The 20,403-nt window shown below is 42.2% G+C and overlaps 1 protein-coding gene across 2 annotated transcripts in view; it reads left to right on the top strand.

The window, feature by feature from the left end:
- The window catches only part of ap1ar (adaptor related protein complex 1 associated regulatory protein), a 98,372-nt gene extending 79,528 nt beyond the window's left edge, over positions 1–18,844 (top strand). For both annotated transcript variants that reach the window (XM_073043047.1, XM_073043046.1), the window contains 2 exons: positions 12,059–12,181; positions 16,024–18,844. In XM_073043047.1, coding sequence (XP_072899148.1) covers positions 12,059–12,181; positions 16,024–16,289 — 389 coding nt within the window. In that variant the 3' untranslated portion in view covers positions 16,290–18,844. The remainder of the gene's footprint in view (positions 1–12,058; positions 12,182–16,023) is intronic.
- Positions 18,845–20,403: the final 1,559 nt, after the last annotated feature.

Here is a 20,403-nt window from a genome sequence, read left to right as displayed (position 1 = left end):
AAATCTGTAGGTGGCCTTGCTCCCAGGCCTGGCCAAGAAGGCCACTCACAGGTCTGGGAGATGGAAATTCAAGGGCTCTGTCAGGGCGGATTGCCGGCCGCTGTTCTGAGGATATGTTCATGCCTGCTGTCCTTGGAGAGGGAGCATGCGGTCACAATGAAGGCAGTGGGGCTGCCTCCCCCCAGGGAATTGACTGTGTTATAGACAGTGGTAATCATATTTTAATTTGAATTTATTCACTGTCTTGTAAATAATTAATGTGTGCACTTTGTGCATTTGTTGTGTAGATAAACTTTTATAGTTTTATAAACAAAAGACTGTCTTTGTGTCTGTTGTTGTGCTAGTTCTGTGAAATGACTCAGGAGATTGTAATTCTTCATCAGTAACCTTATCAGAATTGGCTGTAGGCCTTGGCCTGGAATCCTCCTCTTCCATCTCACACCTCCTCTTCAAAAATCGCCACATTGGACCGTCTTTAGAATGAAAATTTCTCTCCAATTTTCTACTCCACCAGCAGAGACTGTTCGCTCCCATAAGTCAGTGAGTGGTGCATAAGGGGAAGTTGGGGGTAGTAATTTGGGAGGGAGAGGCTGGCATCACAGCCCAAGTTGGGCAAGTCCATTCAATGATCAGAAAACACACTTCTGTCTCCTCATCAGCCTACCGTCCTCCCCTCCGAGCAATACGTCACTCACCAATTATCAGCCTACCGTCCTCCCCTCCGAGCAATACGTCACTCACCAATTATCAGCCTACCGTCCTCCCCTCCGAGCAATACGTCACTCACCAATTATCAGCCTACTGACTTCCCCTCCGTACAATACAACACTCACCAATTATCAGCCTACCGTCCTCCCCTCCATACAATACGTCACTCACCAACTATCAGCCTACCATCCTCCCCTCCGAGCAATACAACACTCACCAACTATCAGCCTACCATCCTCCCCTCCGAGCAATACAACACTCACCAACTATCAGCCTACCATCCTCCCCTCCATGCAATACAGCACTCACCAACTATCAGCCTACCATCCTCCCCTCCATGCAATACAGCACTCACCAACTATCAGCCTACCATCCTCCCCTCCATGCAATACAGCACTCACCAACTATCAGCCTACCATCCTCCCCTCCATGCAATACAGCACTCACCAACTATCAGCCTACCATCCTCCCCTCCATGCAATACAGCACTCACCAACTATCAGCCTACCATCCTCCCCTCCATGCAATACAGCACTCACCAACTATCAGCCTACCATCCTCCCCTCCATGCAATACAGCACTCACCAACTATCAGCCTACCATCCTCCCCTCCGAGCAATACAACACTCACCAACTATCAGCCTACCATCCTCCCCTCCATGCAATACAACACTCACCAACTATCAGCCTACCATCCTCCCCTCCATGCAATACAGCACTCACCAACTATCAGCCTACCATCCTCCCCTCCATGCAATACAGCACTCACCAACTATCAGCCTACCATCCTCCCCTCCATGCAATACAGCACTCACCAACTATCAGCCTACCATCCTCCCCTCCATGCAATACAGCACTCACCAACTATCAGCCTACCATCCTCCCCTCCATGCAATACAGCACTCACCAACTATCAGCCTACCATCCTCCCCTCCGAGCAATACAACACTCACCAACTATCAGCCTACCATCCTCCCCTCCATGCAATACAACACTCACCAACTATCAGCCTACCATCCTCCCCTCCATGCAATACAGCACTCACCAACTATCAGCCTACCATCCTCCCCTCCATGCAATACAACACTCACCAACTATCAGCCTACCATCCTCCCCTCCATGCAATACAGCACTCACCAACTATCAGCCTACCATCCTCCCCTCCGAGCAATACAACACTCACCAACTATCAGCCTACCATCCTCCCCTCCATGCAATACAACACTCACCAACTATCAGCCTACCATCCTCCCCTCCATGCAATACAACACTCACCAACTATCAGCCTACCATCCTCCCCTCCATGCAATACAGCACTCACCAACTATCAGCCTACCATCCTCCCCTCCATGCAATACAACACTCACCAACTATCAGCCTACCATCCTCCCCTCCATGCAATACAGCACTCACCAACTATCAGCCTACCATCCTCCCCTCCGAGCAATACAGCACTCACCAACTATCAGCCTACCATCCTCCCCTCCGAGCAATACAACACTCACCAACTATCAGCCTACCATCCTCCCCTCCATGCAATACAGCACTCACCAACTATCAGCCTACCATCCTCCCCTCCGAGCAATACAACACTCACCAACTATCAGCCTACCATCCTCCCCTCCGAGCAATACAACACTCACCAACTATCAGCCTACCATCCTCCCCTCCATGCAATACAGCACTCACCAACTATCAGCCTACCATCCTCCCCTCCGAGCAATACAACACTCACCAACTATCAGCCTACCATCCTCCCCTCCGAGCAATACAACACTCACCAACTATCAGCCTACCATCCTCCCCTCCATGCAATACAGCACTCACCAACTATCAGCCTACCATCCTCCCCTCCGAGCAATACAACACTCACCAACTATCAGCCTACCATCCTCCCCTCCATGCAATACAGCACTCACCAACTATCAGCCTACCATCCTCCCCTCCGAGCAATACAACACTCACCAACTATCAGCCTACCATCCTCCCCTCCATGCAATACGTCACTCACCAACTATCAGCCTACCATCCTCCCCTCCGAGCAATACAGCACTCACCAACTATCAGCCTACCATCCTCCCCTCCATGCAATACAGCACTCACCAACTATCAGCCTACCATCCTCCCCTCCGAGCAATACAACACTCACCAACTATCAGCCTACCATCCTCCCCTCCGAGCAATACAACACTCACCAACTATCAGCCTACCATCCTCCCCTCCGAGCAATACAACACTCACCAACTATCAGCCTACCATCCTCCCCTCCATGCAATACAGCACTCACCAACTATCAGCCTACCATCCTCCCCTCCGAGCAATACAACACTCACCAACTATCAGCCTACCATCCTCCCCTCCATGCAATACAGCACTCACCAACTATCAGCCTACCATCCTCCCCTCCGAGCAATACAACACTCACCAACTATCAGCCTACCATCCTCCCCTCCATGCAATACGTCACTCACCAACTATCAGCCTACCATCCTCCCCTCCGAGCAATACAGCACTCACCAACTATCAGCCTACCATCCTCCCCTCCATGCAATACAGCACTCACCAACTATCAGCCTACCATCCTCCCCTCCATGCAATACAGCACTCACCAACTATCAGCCTACCATCCTCCCCTCCATGCAATACAGCACTCACCAACTATCAGCCTACCATCCTCCCCTCCATGCAATACAGCACTCACCAACTATCAGCCTACCATCCTCCCCTCCGAGCAATACAACACTCACCAACTATCAGCCTACCATCCTCCCCTCCGAGCAATACAACACTCACCAACTATCAGCCTACCATCCTCCCCTCCGAGCAATACAACACTCACCAACTATCAGCCTACCATCCTCCCCTCCATGCAATACAGCACTCACCAACTATCAGCCTACCATCCTCCCCTCCGAGCAATACAACACTCACCAACTATCAGCCTACCATCCTCCCCTCCATGCAATACAGCACTCACCAACTATCAGCCTACCATCCTCCCCTCCGAGCAATACAACACTCACCAACTATCAGCCTACCATCCTCCCCTCCATGCAATACGTCACTCACCAACTATCAGCCTACCATCCTCCCCTCCGAGCAATACAGCACTCACCAACTATCAGCCTACCATCCTCCCCTCCATGCAATACAGCACTCACCAACTATCAGCCTACCATCCTCCCCTCCATGCAATACAGCACTCACCAACTATCAGCCTACCATCCTCCCCTCCATGCAATACAACACTCACCAACTGCCAACCTCTATCTTGCATTAAAAACTGAGAATAATCACAGTCCAACTGAGGACTGCTATACTGGACTGAGATTGTTAACTGGGCTGCTCGGTTGCTGCCCACCACTGAGCACTAGCATCGCATGTTGCATGAACTTTGAAAAACGATGTTTATTTCTAGTTAGATCTAAAACTATTGTATTATGCTTGAACAAGAGAGACTACAACGGGATGAGGGAGGAGTTGGCTAATGTGGACTGGAAGCACAGGCTATTTGGTAGGACAGTTGAGGAACAGTGGAATACTTTCAAAGGGATTTTTCACAGTGCTCAACAATAGTATATTCTAGTCAAAAGTAAGGACAGTAAGCGTGGGGAGAGCCAGCTTTGGATAACTAAGGAAATAAAATATAGTATCAAATTAAAAGCTCATGTGTACAAAGTTGCAAAAAATAGTGGGAGACTAGAGGATTGGGAAAACTTTGAAAAGCAACAGAGAACAACTAAACAAGAAATAAGGAAAAGGAAGATGGAGTATGAAAGTAAATTAGCACAAAATATAAAAACAAATAGCAAAACTTTTTATATATAAAGCAGAAGAGGGTGGCTAAAGTCATCGTAGGTCCCTTGGAAGACGAGACGGGGAAATTGATATTGGGTGATAAGGAAATAAGGAAATGGCTGAGGCATTGAATGACTATTTTGTGTCAGTCTTCACAGTGGAGGACACGTCTGATATGCCAAAGAAGGATGTTATGGATGAAATGGGAGGTGAGGACCTCGATTTAAAATCACTGTCACTAAAGAGATAGTAATGAGCGAACTAGAGGGCCTGAAGGTAGATAAGGCCCCTGGTCCTGATGGAATGCATCCCAGGGTGCTGAAGGAATTGGCGGAGGTTATAATAGACGCATTGGTAATCATTTATCAAAACTCTCTAGACCCTGGGCAGGTCCCGGCAGACTGGAAGACAGCAAGTGTCACGCCACTTTTTTAAAAAGGATATAGGCAAAAGATGGGCAACTATAGGCCAGTTAGCTTAACATCTGTAGTTGGGGAAAATGCTTGGAGCTGTCATTAAGGAAGAAATAGCAAAACATTTAAAAAGGAGTGGTTCCATTAGACGGACGCAGCATGGATTCAGAAAGGGCAGGTCCTGTTTGACAAACTTACTGGAGTTCTTTGAGGACATAATGAGCGCAGTGGATAGGAGGAACAGGTGGATGTGATATACTTGGATTTCCAGAAGGCTTTCGATAAGGTGTCATACAAGAGACATATAAATAAGATATGGATGCATGGAGTCGGAGGAAGTGTATTGGCATGGATAGTGGATTGGTTAACCAATAGAAGGCAGAGAGTTGGTATAAATGGGTGTTTCTCCAGTTAGCAGTCTGTGGTAAGTGGGGTGCTGCAGGAGTCGGTGCTGGGCCTGCAGCTGTTTACCATTTACATTGATGATTTGGAAGAGAGAACAAAGAGGGCAAAATTTGCTGATGACACTAAACTGAGTGGAAAAGCAAATTGTACAGAGGATGTGGAGAGTGCAGAGGGATAAAGATAGGTTAAGTGAGTGGGCCAAGGTCTGGCAGATGGAATACAACGTTGGTAAATGCGAGATCATCCACTTTGGAAGGAATAATTGAAGAGCAGATTATTATTTAAATAGTGAAAGATGGCAGCATGCTGTTGCACAGAGGGACTTGGGAGTGCTTGTGCATGAATAGCAAAAAGTTGGCTTGTAGGTACAACAGGTTATTAAGAAGGCAAATGGAATGTTGGCCTTCATTGCTAAAGGGATTGAATTCAAGAGCAAGGAGATCATGCTGCAACTATACAGGGTACTGGTAAGGCCACACCTGGAGTACTGTGTGCGGTTCTGGTCTCCATACTTGAGGAAGGATATACTGGCTTTGGAGGTAGTGCAAAGGTTGATTCCAGGGATGAAGGGGTTAACCTATGAGGAGAGATTGAGTCGCCTGGGACTATACTTTCTGGAATTCAGAAAAATGAGAGGGGATCTTATAAAAACATACAAAATTTTGAAAGGACTAAATAAGATAGAAGTAGGAAAGTTGTTTCCATTTGAGACTAGAACTAGGAAGCATTCCCTCAAGATTCAGGGGAGAAGATTTAGGACGGAGATGAGGAGAAACTCTTTTTCCCAGAGAGTGGTGAATCTGTGGAATTCTCTGCCCAGGGAAGCAGTTGAGGCTTCTTTACTAAATATATTTAAGAAACAGATGGGTTTTTACATAGTAAGGAAATTAAGCGTTATGGGGAAAAGGCAGGTAGATGGAGCTGTAAACACAAAGTACACTGCAGATGCTGTGGTCAAATCAACATGTACAAACAAGCTGGATGAACTCAGCAGGTCGGGCAGCATCCGTTGAAATGAGCAGTCAACGTTTCGGGCCGAGACCCTTCGTCAGGACTAAAGAGAGAGTCCTGATATGGGCCCTATAAAGAAGGTGGGGGGAAGGTGGAATGTACCAAGTGGAAAACCAATCAGAGGAAAGATAAAGGGTGGGGGAGGGGATAGGCAGGAGAAGTGAAGAAGGAATGTAAGGGGAAAGCACTATGGGTAGTAGAAGAAGGCAGAATCATGAGAGAGATTATAGGAGGCAGAGTGAAAGTGGGATGGGGAAGGGAGAGGGAGGGAATTACCGGAAGTTGGAGAATTCGATGTTCATACCAAGGGGCTGGAGACTACCCAGATGGTATATGAGGTGTTGCTCCTCCAACCGGAGTTTGGCCTCATCATGGTAGTAGAGGAGGCCATGTATGGAGATATCTGAATGGGAATGTGAAGCAAAGTTGAAGTGAGTGGCAACCGGGAGATCCTGTCTGTTGTGGCAGACGGAGCGGAGGTGCTCGACAAGGCAGTCCCCCAATCTGCGTCGGGTCTCGCCGATGTAGAGGAGGCCGCACCGGATGCAATAGATGACGCCAACAGACTCACAAGTGAAGTGTTGCCTCACCTGAAAGGACTGTTTGGGGCCCTGAATGGTGGTAAGAGAGGAGGTGTAGCACTTATGCTTGCAGGGATAAGTACCAGGTGGGAGTTCTGTGGGGAGGGTTGTGTGGACCAGGCAGTCACGGAGAGAACGATCCCTGCGGAAAGTGGAGAGGGGTAGAGAGGGAAAGATGTGCTTAGTGGTGGGGTCCTGTTGAAGGTGGTGGAAGTTGCGGAAGATAATATGCTGGATCCGGAGGCTGGTAGGTGAGGACAAAGGGAACACGGTTCCTGTTGTGGTGACGGCAGGATGGGGTGAGGGCCGAAGTGCGAGTAATGGAGAAGATGCAGATGAGGGCATCATTGATGACGGCAGAAGGGAAACCACGATTCGTAAAGAAAGAGGACATTTGCAATGTTCTGGAACGGAAAGCCTCATCCTTGGAGCAGATGCGACAGAGACGGAGGAACTGGGAATAGGGAATAGCATTTTTACATTTGGCAGGGTGGGAAGAGGTATAATTGAGGTAGTTATGGGAGTCAGTGGGTTTATAGAAGATGTCAGTGGACAGTCTATCTCCAAAGATGGAGACCGAGAGATCGAGAAAGGGGAGAGAAGTGTCCGAGATGGACCAAGTGAATTTGAGGGCTGGGTGAAAGTTAGAGGCAAAGTCGATGAAATTGACGAGCTCAGCATGGGTGCAGGAAGCAGCATCAATGTAGTCGTCAATGTATCAAAGGAAAAGTTGGGGAGCAGTACCAGTATAGGTTTGGAGCATAGACTGTTCCACATAACCCACGAAGAGGCAGGCATAGCTGGGGCCGATGCGAGTGCCCATAGCTACATACTTGGTCTGAAGAAAGTGGGAAGAGCTGAAAGAGAAGTTATTAAGTGTGAGTACCAGTTCTGCCAACCTGAGGAGTGTGGTGGTGTTGGGGAACTGGTGAGGTCTATTCTCCAACTTCCGGTAATTCCCTTCCTCTCCCTTCCCCCACCCCACTTTCACTCTGCCTCCTCTTCTAGCTGCCTATCACCTCTCTCATGATTCTGCCTTCTCCTACTACCCATAGTGCTTTCCCCTTACAGTCCTTCTTCACCTCTCCTGCCTATCCCCTCCCTGCTTCCCCTCCCCCACCCCTTGATCTTTTTTCTGATTGGTTTTCCACCTGGCACATTCCACCCTCCCCCCACCTTCTTTATAGGGCCCCTGCCCCCTCCTTCTTCAGTCCTGACGAAGGGTCTCGGCCCGAAACATTGATTGCTCATTTCAATGGATGCTGCACGACCTGCTGAGTTTATCCAGTTTGTTTGTACGTGTTTAGATGGAGCTGAGTTTACAGACAGATCAGCCATGATCTTATTGAATGATGGGGCAGGCTTGATGGGCTGGGTGGTCTACTCCTGCTCTTATTTCTTATGTTAATCACAATCTCTCAGTGAACCTAGGGTTCCACAGAACCCCGGTTGAGAAACCCTGATTAGAGGTACAGTACTGTGCAAAAGTCTTAGGCACATGTATATAGCTAGGGTGCCCAAGACTTGCACAGTACTGTAGTAATTTATATATTGCATTGTACTGCTGCAAAAAAAAAACAAATTTCAAGAGTGATGATAAACCTGATTCTAGTATGGGTCTCTATTGTGGACTGAGACTGGGAAGAGGGTGGGGCGAGGGAACTTGTGGTTGGAAAAAGGGGAAGCGAAAGGGGAGAGGGGGGAGTGGAAAGCACTGAAGAGACTTTCTGGAATGATCAATTTGGAATCAGATGACCTTGCTTGGTATCTCAGGACTCGGTGTGTCTACACCCTTGCTACACCCTACCCTGGCACTCCTTCTCTGCAACTTGTCCCACACCCCTCCCATGGTGCTCCACCCTCGCCATTCCCAACACACTTTGCTCCCACCAGATTTACAACCTTGCTCTCTGCTCCCCATTGACAAATACTGTATGGTCATGGGCACCTGAGCTTGTATGTATGTGTCTGTATATGCATATAGTCACCTAAGACTTCTGCACAGTACTGTACAGTGCAGAACAGACCTCTGTGGCCCTTCAAGCCATTCCACCCAGAATCCACCAGTTTAACCCAAGCCTAATCATGGGACAATTTACAATGCTATCCAGTACGTCCTTGGACTGTGGGAGGAAATTGGACCACCCAAAGAAAACCCACACACTCACGGGAAGGAACATGCAAACTTGCTTAGGGGGCACCAGAATTGAACTCTGAACTCTAACAGTCCGAGCATAATAGTATTGCAATAACTTCCATGCTACCATGGCACCCCAGGAAGTTCTTGTAGAATTTCAATTAATATCCCTCCACGGTTTTTACTGTGAGGGAAGTAATTGTTGTCTTGTGCACACTGGTCGTCCGCCCTGTTGGGTGTGGTCTCTCACGGATTCTATTATGGCTATTAGATTTACTGAGTATTCCCACAAGAAGATGAATCTCAGCATTGTATAGGGTGACATATATGTACTGGGAGAGTAAATTTCATTTAAACTTCAATGTCTTGGACTACATGCAAATTACCAGGGGGGAGATATTAGTGTGCTTAAAACACTTTAAGGTGAAAAGTCCCCAGGGCCTGACTGAATGTATCCTCGGGCCTTGGGAAATTAAGGAAGAAATTGCAGAAATGTTTGTCAAGATATTTGATTCATCTTAATCTATAAATTATGTTACAAAGACTGGAGGGTGGCTAATATACTATTATTTAAGAAGGACAAAAAAGACAAGCCATGGAACAACATACCAGTGAGTCTGACATTATTGGTGGGTAAGTTACTAGAGGAATTTTGAGAGACAGTGTCTATCAACATTTGGAGAGGCAAGTCTCTTTGGCGTAGGCAGTAGGGCTTTGTTGTGGGAAATCATGTCTGACATATCAGAGTTTTTTGAAGACAGTCGGTGAAAGTAGGGTAGTGGACATTGTCTATATGACCTTCAGCAAGGCCATTGACAAGGTCCCACATGGCAGGCTAGTCTGGAAGATTTGATCACTTGGGAACCAGAGAAAGATAGCTATTGGATTCATAACTAACGATGATAGAAAGAAGAGAGTGGTGGCCGTAGGTTGTTTCTCAAACTGGAGGCCTGTGGGTAATGATATGCCATGGCTTGGTTCTGGGACCTTTGTTCAGCAGTTATCTAAATAATTTGAATAAGGCATGGTTGGTAAGTTTGTGGATAGTGTTAACATAACTGGTGTCATGGACAATGAAGGTGGTTATCAAAAATTACAGTGAGATCTTGCTCCATTAGGTGAGTGGACCTAAGATTGGCAAGTGGTTTTTAATTTGTATAAGTATGAAGTGTTGCATTTGGAAACTCAGACTCGTGTACGATTGTACAGTGAAGCGTCAGGCTCTGTACAGAGGAACCTAGGAGTTGCAAGTACTTAGTTCATTGCAAGTGACGTACAGAGAGGGTAGTGAAGAAAGTGTTTGGCAAACTGGCCTACATCAGGACATTGAGTATGTGTATTGGGCACTATGCCACAGTTGTACTAGATATTAGTAAGACTGCACTCGATGTATTGTGTACAGTTCAGGTCACCCTGTCTTAGGAAAGACATCATTAAGCTGGAAAGAGTGCAAAGAAGATTTACGAGGATGCCACGAATCAAGGATCTGTATTATATGGAGAGGCTGGCCAGGGTAGGGCTTTGTTCCTTGGAAAACTAGGAGATTAAGATATGACCTTAATATCATGAGTATGGATGGAATGAATGTCCCTAGTGTTTTTTCCCCCATGGATGGAGAATTAAAACTGGACGGCTTCAATTTTAAGTGAGAGGTGAAAGATTTGAAAGAAATGTGACGGGCAACTCCTTCAACCAAAGATGGCACATACATGGAATGAGCGACCAGAAGTGGTTCATTGACAACATTTTACAAACAATTGAGGTAAGTATGTGGATAGAGGGATATGAGCCAAAAATGGACCAACCGTTTGGTGGGCATCATGGTTAGTACAGACAATTGGGCCAAAGGGCCGGTTTCGGTGCTGTATTACTCTGATTCTGTTATACATTCAAGAAAATTCTTGCAAATTTACTGTATTGGTCTAGTGAAGGTGATTAAAATGTTAAATATGAATAACAGCTTGCTACTCTTAGAGTGATAGTTTTTTCCGCATTGAAATTCATAAAGGCTCAGTAACATCTGAAAGATGATACCTTGGAATGCTATATTCTACTTGCAAACCAAGACATCTTTCCCTCTTCATTGCATGGTGTCAATATTTAGTGCTTGAATTCTTCTGCCAGATATAGATATAGAAAACCTATCTCATCTTAATTATTTGCAGATGGTACTAATGAATACTGGAGTATTTGTACTGCAACCACAAATATTTTCTATGCCATTGTATATATTAATAGGTGTTAAGATATATGAATAATTCAACTAGAATAGATTTAAATTACGTGTTCTGTTAAATTCAAGAACTGCTTAAATCTTAATGCAGCATTTTGGGTTTAAAATGAGTTTCCAGCCATATGATTGTGCCAGATTTTGACACAAAGCATGGTGTAAGAACTGCTCTTTAAATCAAATCGTTAATGTAGGGGCAACGAAGTATATGAATTTAAAATTAAACATTTATAGCTGTGTGTAGCTGGACCTTCCTTATACTTAGTGCTTCAATATTGGGAAATAGTTGCACACGGCAGAATCGCACCAAAACCAATGAAATAAAACTGGCCCTTGAGGATTACTAACAACAAACCATCTCTTAGCCTGTAAACCTCTATCCACTATCTTCCTTTTTACATTACAGAGCCAAACTTTAATCAGAATACAACCTTTCCTTTAATTTTATGGGTTCCCTCCTTCTTAATAAGGTACTTAATGTCATCTTGTAAGAGCACCTCATTATACTAAGCAGGCAAAATGTCAACTGAGTGTTGGTAAAGCTCACTAGGTCAGCCAGCATTTATAGAGAAGAGGCTTATTTTGTGGAATACAAAACACTTTTCTCAGGGAGAGGGTGGTTGGAAAATCATCATATTTATTGCCTTAATAAACTTAAACATAGAATAATGTTTATGTCATGGGGTGGAATAGTATTTAGGTTGACCAAGAAGCTCTATTTTTGAAAGTCAGTTCTTTGTGTATTCATTAAGAATTGTTCTTGCCTTCATGCTAGGAGTCTTTGCAGAGCCTGCTCTCCTAACACCAAACACTGAAAGCAGCTGTGACCTAACAACGAAAACCAAATCTACAAATGATGACAGTACATCACTAGACCTCGAGTGGGAGGATGAAGAAGGTAACACTATTTTGATTTGTTAATCTTTTATTCTTAGTTTCAAGTGTTTCAGTAAGCAGAAGATGGGAATCTGACATTTGAGTGAAATTTGTTGTAATTAAACTTGTCTAAACTTAAATAAGTTCTCATCCTTTAAAATATGAACAGCGTATCATATTTTACACTTCGTTATAAATCTTCGAAGCTAAATAAGCGACTAACCATAGAGATCACATAGGCATTGACAACTTCTTCAGTGAAGAACAAAGTTAGTTATGGGCTACAGAAAGATGTCAGTGGATTGATTGGAATAGCACAAAAGAGGAAAATTAAAGTTAAATCAAGGGATATGCGCAATAGTGCATTTGGGAAGAGCACATCAGACAGTGGAATTCATGGTAAAATCGTACTGCATGAAGTATGTGATAGGAATAGGGAGAAAACAGAAGAGATTTATGACAATGTTTCTGTTACTGGGAAATGTTGTTTATAAGGAGAGACAGCCTAGCCCTAGGCTATTTTTACTGGCACTAAGAAATCTTGAGTATAAATTTAATGGAAATGTATAAACAGTGGCTGAGAGATGGTGAATAGAAGACCTACTTAGCAGGCAGGTAAAATAACTAAATGACATTGCTATAAGTTAATTGATGGCCAGATTAAAGGAGATACGAGACCTCCTTTAACCAAAGGAGTAGTAGGAGCTGGCACTCAGTGCCAAACGGTGCTGGAGAGCATCGAATACTCTCCACATTCCCTGCATTTCGTGTCAGCAGAAGTCCTGCGATGGAACTAATGCAGGGAGATAATGCAAATTTGTTTTTTTTCCCTATAAATCCAAATTAAAACTTGATGCATTTTTATTCCTGGTCAATACATATTCTGGCTAGAAATTACTTGAAATTTGAGAGGAAGGAATGTGTCACAATTGCAGAATACACATTTTTTTTCCAAATTTCAGTAAAGGGATAATGTGCAGTGATATATTCACTACCACTCCAAATTACAGCAAGGCATCCATGTTCTACATTCATAAATATTATATACCTGCCAAAACAGGATTTGCATGGAATTGGGCTGCTACCATTTTCTATCCAATGTGAGTATCTGCTGGATGTCATCCTAGAATTCAACCCTGACTGTGCCAAGAATGCTACTACCATGCCCAAGCCTCCCTGCTAATATACTCCATTCATGAAAGGCCATAATCCTTCAATAGCAAAATAAGTTACAGTTTAATGTTTTTTTTCCCCTTCTGGAGTGATCACAATGACATGCTGCCTGAGCTGCAGTCCCCATTGCCAGTGATTCCACTCTTCCAGAAACATAGTTGTGGCCAGTGTCTGAGGACTAGTGTTTCACTTCATCCTCTGGCGTATCAAGTTTTGACCAATTCTGCCTCATAATGAGCTTGTTAGAGAGACCTTAAATTAAAAATACTTCTATTTCTTCTTCTCTCCTGAATTATCTCAGACTTCCTCTATAGAGATAGAGCCTTCACTGTTCCTGCCTCATTACATTACCATCTCATTCAGCTGTGCTAGATTCTGTGTACTTGTACATCAGGTCAAGCCAGAACATTTCTAATGCCATGTTAGTGCCATGGCAGAAAGAGATTCCAGAGTTATGATAAGCAAGATTCCTGCAATATAACTTGGGACAAGATGTTATTTCACCTTATCATCTTTCCATCATAGATACTCTGCTCTTCAAAGCAGATGCCAAAGCAGTTTAGCAGTACATATGTAATGAGTGAAACATTTGGTCATATGGAAGAGTTTCACAAGTACAGTTCTTTGTTGATCATAAATCTTCACGTTGATCAAATCTGTGCTGTAAAATTTGAGAGAAAACGCTGCCAATTGTATGAAAGAACAAATTAATCATGTACTTTTATTTCTAAATAATAAAAATATCTGCATCATTATACAAAATTACATTAAATTAGTGTTCTATGTAGGCACATTATTATAAAGAAAGGAAAATAAAACCTGTTGCTGTGCCACGTAATAATTGCTGCCTTGTGCTCTGACCTGGTGGGATGCTTTACAAGTTCAGTTTCAGAATAAGAAACAATTCTTAAAATGCCGTGGACCTTGCAATGATTTTTTCCCCCCCCCGAAATAAATGGAAATTAACAAAAGTGAAGTTAATTCTATCACTACACCCTCTTTTTTTTTTTACCTATTATAATACCAGTTCTGGCTGTTAACTTGACAATTCATGATAGGAGCCTACCCTCTCATTTTATCATTTTTTTTCTTGCAGTTTTGTCATAAGGACTAAATAATAGGATAAACCTTCTGTCAGCATGAAATTGCTGCCTGTTTACCCTGAGCCAAGCAGTTTGGTATTTTCTCTCAGTTGTAGCTTTGATCACACTGGGAAACTGATGCCAGCAACTGTGGTGTTACAGGCTGCATCACGGGGACAGCCTCAATACAGACAATCATAGAATGGCTTTTGCAGCTGGCACCACATTGCCCCTGACAAAGCAGTCACTGGTACTAAATGTCTGGGAGTATCTTAAACAATTAAAAACAGTTTGTAGTGCTTGGTATTTCTTTTTAATCTTTTTTAAAATAAAAAGTTTCTTCATTTGCCACAGTACCACCCAAAAGTATAATAGACTCCAGGCAACAGGATAGAAGATGCCACTGCCAATTGAGGTTAAAATCTTAATTACAGGGAAGTGTTGCTTGTAGAATGGGTGCATACCTATTCTCTTTTGGATGACAAGGGTATTGATTTATACTGGGCCCACACCATGCATTGTTAAATTTTATTGCCGCTAAACAGTTTCAGATGGTGGCAGATTACAAGTGGAAGATGGTTACAAAATTAAAACTGAACTGAGTAGAAAATTCTTCTCACAGAGGGTTGTGAAACTCAGGAATTCTGCACCCCCGTGCTTTCCTCATTCATGAAGAGGACATGGATAAATATTTGAAGTTTCAGTGAATTGAGGGCTCCAGGGAGCTGGCATGGAGATGAGATGAGACAGATTAATCAGGATCTTATTGAATGGTAGGGTAGGCTAGAGTAAATCTGTGACCCTCTCCAGCTCCTGTCTTATTGTCTTATTTGCTGGTTTATGGAAACTGGTAGTAAAAGAAGGTAGGATTAGTAGCAGAAAAAGGAAAGAAGTGTTCTGCTGATCCATTCAAGGAACCTTTTGACCTCTGTACTGCCCATGTTCTTAGCTCTTCAATGATATGCTAGTCATCGTAAAGTTGATCCACTGGGATTAGGGAATGGAGAATGGGAATTCAAACCACGTCCATTAACCCTGAAGGCCTCAATAATGAAAATGTGCAGGATGGTTGTGAGGACAGGTTTGATCTGGTCCATATAGAATTCCAACCTAATAAATCCTCCCATGGCCTTGCTCCTCCCTACACTCATGCAATCCTTAAAGCAGCTTACCTGGCTGTAATATTGGTCTGCACTGCACCACTGGTTACTTTAGCCCATCTTTTTTGGCAGCCATGTCCAAAGATGCTGAAGCTATAAATTGGGATTATCTCCTCATTTCCCTCCAACCAATCTTATTCTTTAAACTTTGGCAAAGCATTTGATCACCTAACCTAATATTTTATTTCTTTGCCCAAAAACACTTGTTGATTACACTCTCTAAATGTCCATATTACTCTGCTAATGTTAGATGTTTCAGATTATGTGATGTGTAGATGATTGTTTTTTTTATTTTATAAAATATTAAAACTGGGTTTTTTCCATTTGTACAAATGGTAGAAAATTATTCTCAATGTACTGCTGTACAGCAAAGCTGGTTCTTAATTGTCGTATTATACAACTCCGTATGTTAAACCTAAATGTATGTGTCTTTTTGTGAATTATTCAAGGAATTAACAGAATGATTCCAATGAGAGAACGTTCTCGAACAGAGGAAGATATTCTCCAAGCGGCCATGAGGCAGAGCACTCATAGACCTGGAAGCAATCCCTTGTCTGCATCAGATGATTCAACTGGACTAGAATGGGAGAATGATTTTGTCAGTGCTGAGATGGATGATAATGGGAATTCTGAATATGCTGGTTTTGTAAACCCAGTTCTAGAACTGTCTCCTAGTGATGTGAAAACTACAGATGCTAATCAGCAAGGTAGATAATGTCCTTGCCAGGTAACGTGGATTGGTTTAAACCAAAATTTTAAGACACTATAAAAATGTTTTTCGATTTTCATGGGACTTTGTTTTTTGTTGACTAGTGCTCTGACTTGACATAGTGCAAAGCAACACAGCTGCTTTGTATTGTGCTCGCACATACAATTTATAATTAAGTGCAATTCTTGTAAACTTTCATTTTATGAATGAAAATTTTAAGCCATTACCTTTGGTGTTGATTAAAGTGTGTGGTAAAAGGGAAATGTGACAAGGTTTACTTGATGAAACTTTCTAGCTACATGATGCATGTGGGTAGGTATTCATTGCTAGGAGTCATTGTTGCTGTAGTTTTACAAGGAATAGCAGTGAGTATATACACTGGATTAAACTTATTATTTAGCAACTACTTTTAGTTTACAAAAATAAGCCTTCTCTTATGTTCTATCATTCTTTATGTTGGAAATTATTCATGGTTGAATGTTCACAGATATTTCTTCAAACTATCAAAAAGTAAAATACATTAGTTGTTAGAAATCTGAAACAGTGAAATAATCAGCAATTCAAACATCTCTGTGGTGAAAGAAACAGATCTAGCAATCCAACATGGTGGCCTGAAGAATACTACTGAAATGTCACCAACCTGAAGTTCTAGCTTTGTTCCTCCTTCTCCGTAGATGCTGCTTGATCTGTTGAATATTTCCAGTAATATTTCTTCAATATACTTTATACTTTTTCTTCAATGAAGATCATTCTGATATTCTAAATTATAGATATTTCATTTTGTTAAATCCATTGATTTCTTTCCATCTTTTGACACTTTTTAATCTAATAAAGTAGATAAGGTAGTAGGAAGTTTATGTTATTATGTGACAGGTACCAGGAGACATTTAGCTAAAATAGTTTTACTTTAAAACATAACTACTAATAACTTCATCCATGTTTTACAGAATTCACAAGAATTATGAATTTCTAGTACAGAATCAGTAGGGTAACAATTCAGCCTTGGCCTTGTGCAACTAACACACAATATTATAACTTATCTTGTATTCAGTTTCTGAACTTTAAGTATTGTAATTAAATGTATTATGCCTAGAAAGTTACCAAGGATAATGGTTTAATGGGTTAACATATTGTGCTGTTGTCCTTAAACATGGATTCAAAGATGACTCTGATTTTCCACTTTTTTGTGCTGGCTGCAGGAGTCCTGTGGAAATTCAATTATATAATATTAACTTATGCCCTTTTCTAGTAGGAAGCACAACAGACAACTGTCCTTAATATAAAATAACACTCTCACTTAGAGAAGCCATTAGTATATCTTGCTTAAAAAATGGATTAGAAAACGTGCCAGTGTACCATAGAGAACAGTTGTGGAATTAAAAAGGTGGCACCTGGTTTAACACAAAACCTTTCATCTTTCATCTGCAAAATCTGACCTGGAGTACTTGAGAATATTATTCTATTCCTTATCTCTGGCATGTTACAATGCGCACAAGGTATTTCTCAAACAAAATTTGTTCTTCAGTTTGTTTATTGAGAAGTTAAATATAAAATTGCGAGTTTTGTAAGGAAGTTGTATTCTAAAAATGTTTTGTTCATCAACTGTAAGTCAAAGTCTTTTATGTAGTCCTCCAAAACATTTATAACTTTTTAGGCATGTTGGTGGTCCTTTTATCTTGACTGTCTTCTGGAACGTATGCAGCTGCCCTGTAAAGGTATCCGTGTTTAACCTCATGTATATTCTCCATTCCCCAAAGTGTGATGGAAGAAAATCACAGTGGGTATGAAATAAATGAATGTAAAACCAATTCTTTAATGCAGCAGAACACTGGAAGCTACAGCTCGGGAAACCCATGAGAAGAAACTTCAATAAATGCTTAGGGAAGTAGTGAAAGATGTGTACAGGACAGGAACAGAAGGATGGATGTGATGTAGCAGACTATGAGGAAAATTGGTTTGGACCCAAATACCAGCATGATCTTGTTGGGATGCTGCAGCTACTTGCTGTAAATTCTGTTACCTGAATCTGAATGCAATTTGTTCATTACGTCCCAAGAATGTTTTAATGCACTTTCATTTTTATAACTTTGTCCATAGGAACTGTTGGCATATTCACATTTGATCATTTCCGTCACTCTTAAATATCCTTTAGAGCATGTAAAGATTCTTACTAAAGTCATTGCTGATGATGAAATACTCTGTGCTCAATTGCCTTCCATTGTTCCAGTTTCTGCAGAACGAAATATTGTTGCTTAACTCATTCTAGTGATCGCTCATTGAAAAGGGAATTGTGACATCAAATTCTCTTTAACATAATATACTCATGAATTAATATATTAATAATGATAAAATAATGTAAAGTTGGATTTAGAGTGAAATATACAGGTATAATTGCTTTAAAATGTGCTTTGATCACAGTCCAAAAAAAAAGAGGAACTTAAATTCTGTTTTTTAATGTGACTATTCTTAAAGGTATTTCTTGCTCTTAATGGCAATAATGAACTTGTAAGCTTTTTGGAGTGTGCCTCTGCCTCTTTTTAAATACACCACCAATTGTTGCAGTTGTCTTTGTTTTGTTTTGTGATCCAGTGAAGTGTTCTAATCAAATGTGAACCTGAAATCCAAACCTTGATAGTGAGGTACTATCTAGGTAAATAATCCTGGGCAAGATTATTAAGAAAGTCATTTTCAACCAACTTTCTGAATGAGAACAACATTTTCTAGAAAATTTCAGTCAGGTTTTAGAGCAAGCAGTGCTCGCCATTACCAAAATTGTCAGTGGCCTTAGGCTCAGCGCAGATGCCAGTAGAGTCGCGATTCTAATTCTCCTTGATCGAAGTGCTGCCCTTGATGCAATTGACCACAACATTCCAGATTGCCTTGAGAACTGGGTTGGCCTGTCTGGTTGTGCCCTTAATTAGTTTTGTTCATTTATCTTAGACAATTTTTTTTTGTCTGTCTAGAGACCAATTTTCTAAGAGATTTAATGTGTCTTTTGGTGTTGCTCAGGGAAGCTGTCTTGGCTCCTACTCTCCTCATATATTGTCCCTTCAGAAGAGATCATTAGAGAGCATAAACTTTGATTTCCACAGTTAGGCAGATGAGACACAATTGTTTATCATGTTTAAATCTGATTATGATAACACCCCATCTACTCCGACCTCAGGTATGGCTGCAAAAAAACAACCGGATGAGCAATAATTTCCTAAAACCAAATGAAGATAAAACTAAAATAAAGCACTCACAAAATGCTGGAGGAACTCAGCAGGCCAGACAGCATCTATTGGAAAAGAGTAAGCAAGTCACTGTTTCGTGCTGAGACCCTTCATCAGAACTGGAGAAAAAAGAGATGAGAAGTCAAAGCAAGAAGGTGGTTGGAGGGGAGGAAGAAATACAAGGTAGTCGGTGATAGGTGAAACCAGGAGGGTGAGAGAGGTGAAGTAAAGAGCTGGGAAGTTGTTTAGTGAGAGGGATACAGGGCTAGAGGAGGGGGAATCTGATAGGAGAGGACAGATGGCCATGGAAGGAAGGGAAGGGGTAGGAGCACTAGAGGGAGGTGATGGGTAGGTAAGGAGATGAGGTGATAGAGGGAAATCGATGTTCATGCCATCAGGTTGGAGGCTACTCAGACAGGATATAAGGTGTTGCTCCTCCAACTTGAGTATGGCCTCACTATAGCAGTAGAGGAGGCCATGTATAGACATATCAGAATGGGAATGGGAAGTAAAATTAAAATGGGGGAATACTTTTGGTTGGTCCCAAAGCCAAAAGAGATAAACTTCTTGATAAACTTGAGAACTTGGCTCCCCTTGTACAATCAGAAGGAACAAGCCTGGGTGTTGTTATTGATTCAGATCTGAAATTTAAATCCCACATAGTGAATGTGACCTGAGCAGTAACTTAGGAAATATTGCAAAGCTACGTCCGTTTCTGTCACATAATGATGGTGAAAAACTAATTCATGTCCTTATATCAGTTAGACTAGATTTATCTATTTGTTGAAATAAAGTTCAAAGTGAAATTTATTATCAGAGTACATGCATGTCACCACATACAACTCTAAGATTATTTTTCCTGCAGACATAATTAACAAATCTATAGAACGGTAACTGTAAATAGG

This window comes from Hemitrygon akajei, chromosome 4, assembly GCF_048418815.1.
Source record: "Hemitrygon akajei chromosome 4, sHemAka1.3, whole genome shotgun sequence".
Classification (NCBI taxonomy): Eukaryota; Metazoa; Chordata; class Chondrichthyes; order Myliobatiformes; family Dasyatidae; genus Hemitrygon; species Hemitrygon akajei.
Note: the sequence above shows the minus strand (reverse complement) of the source record. Positions and strands in the feature narration are given on the sequence as shown.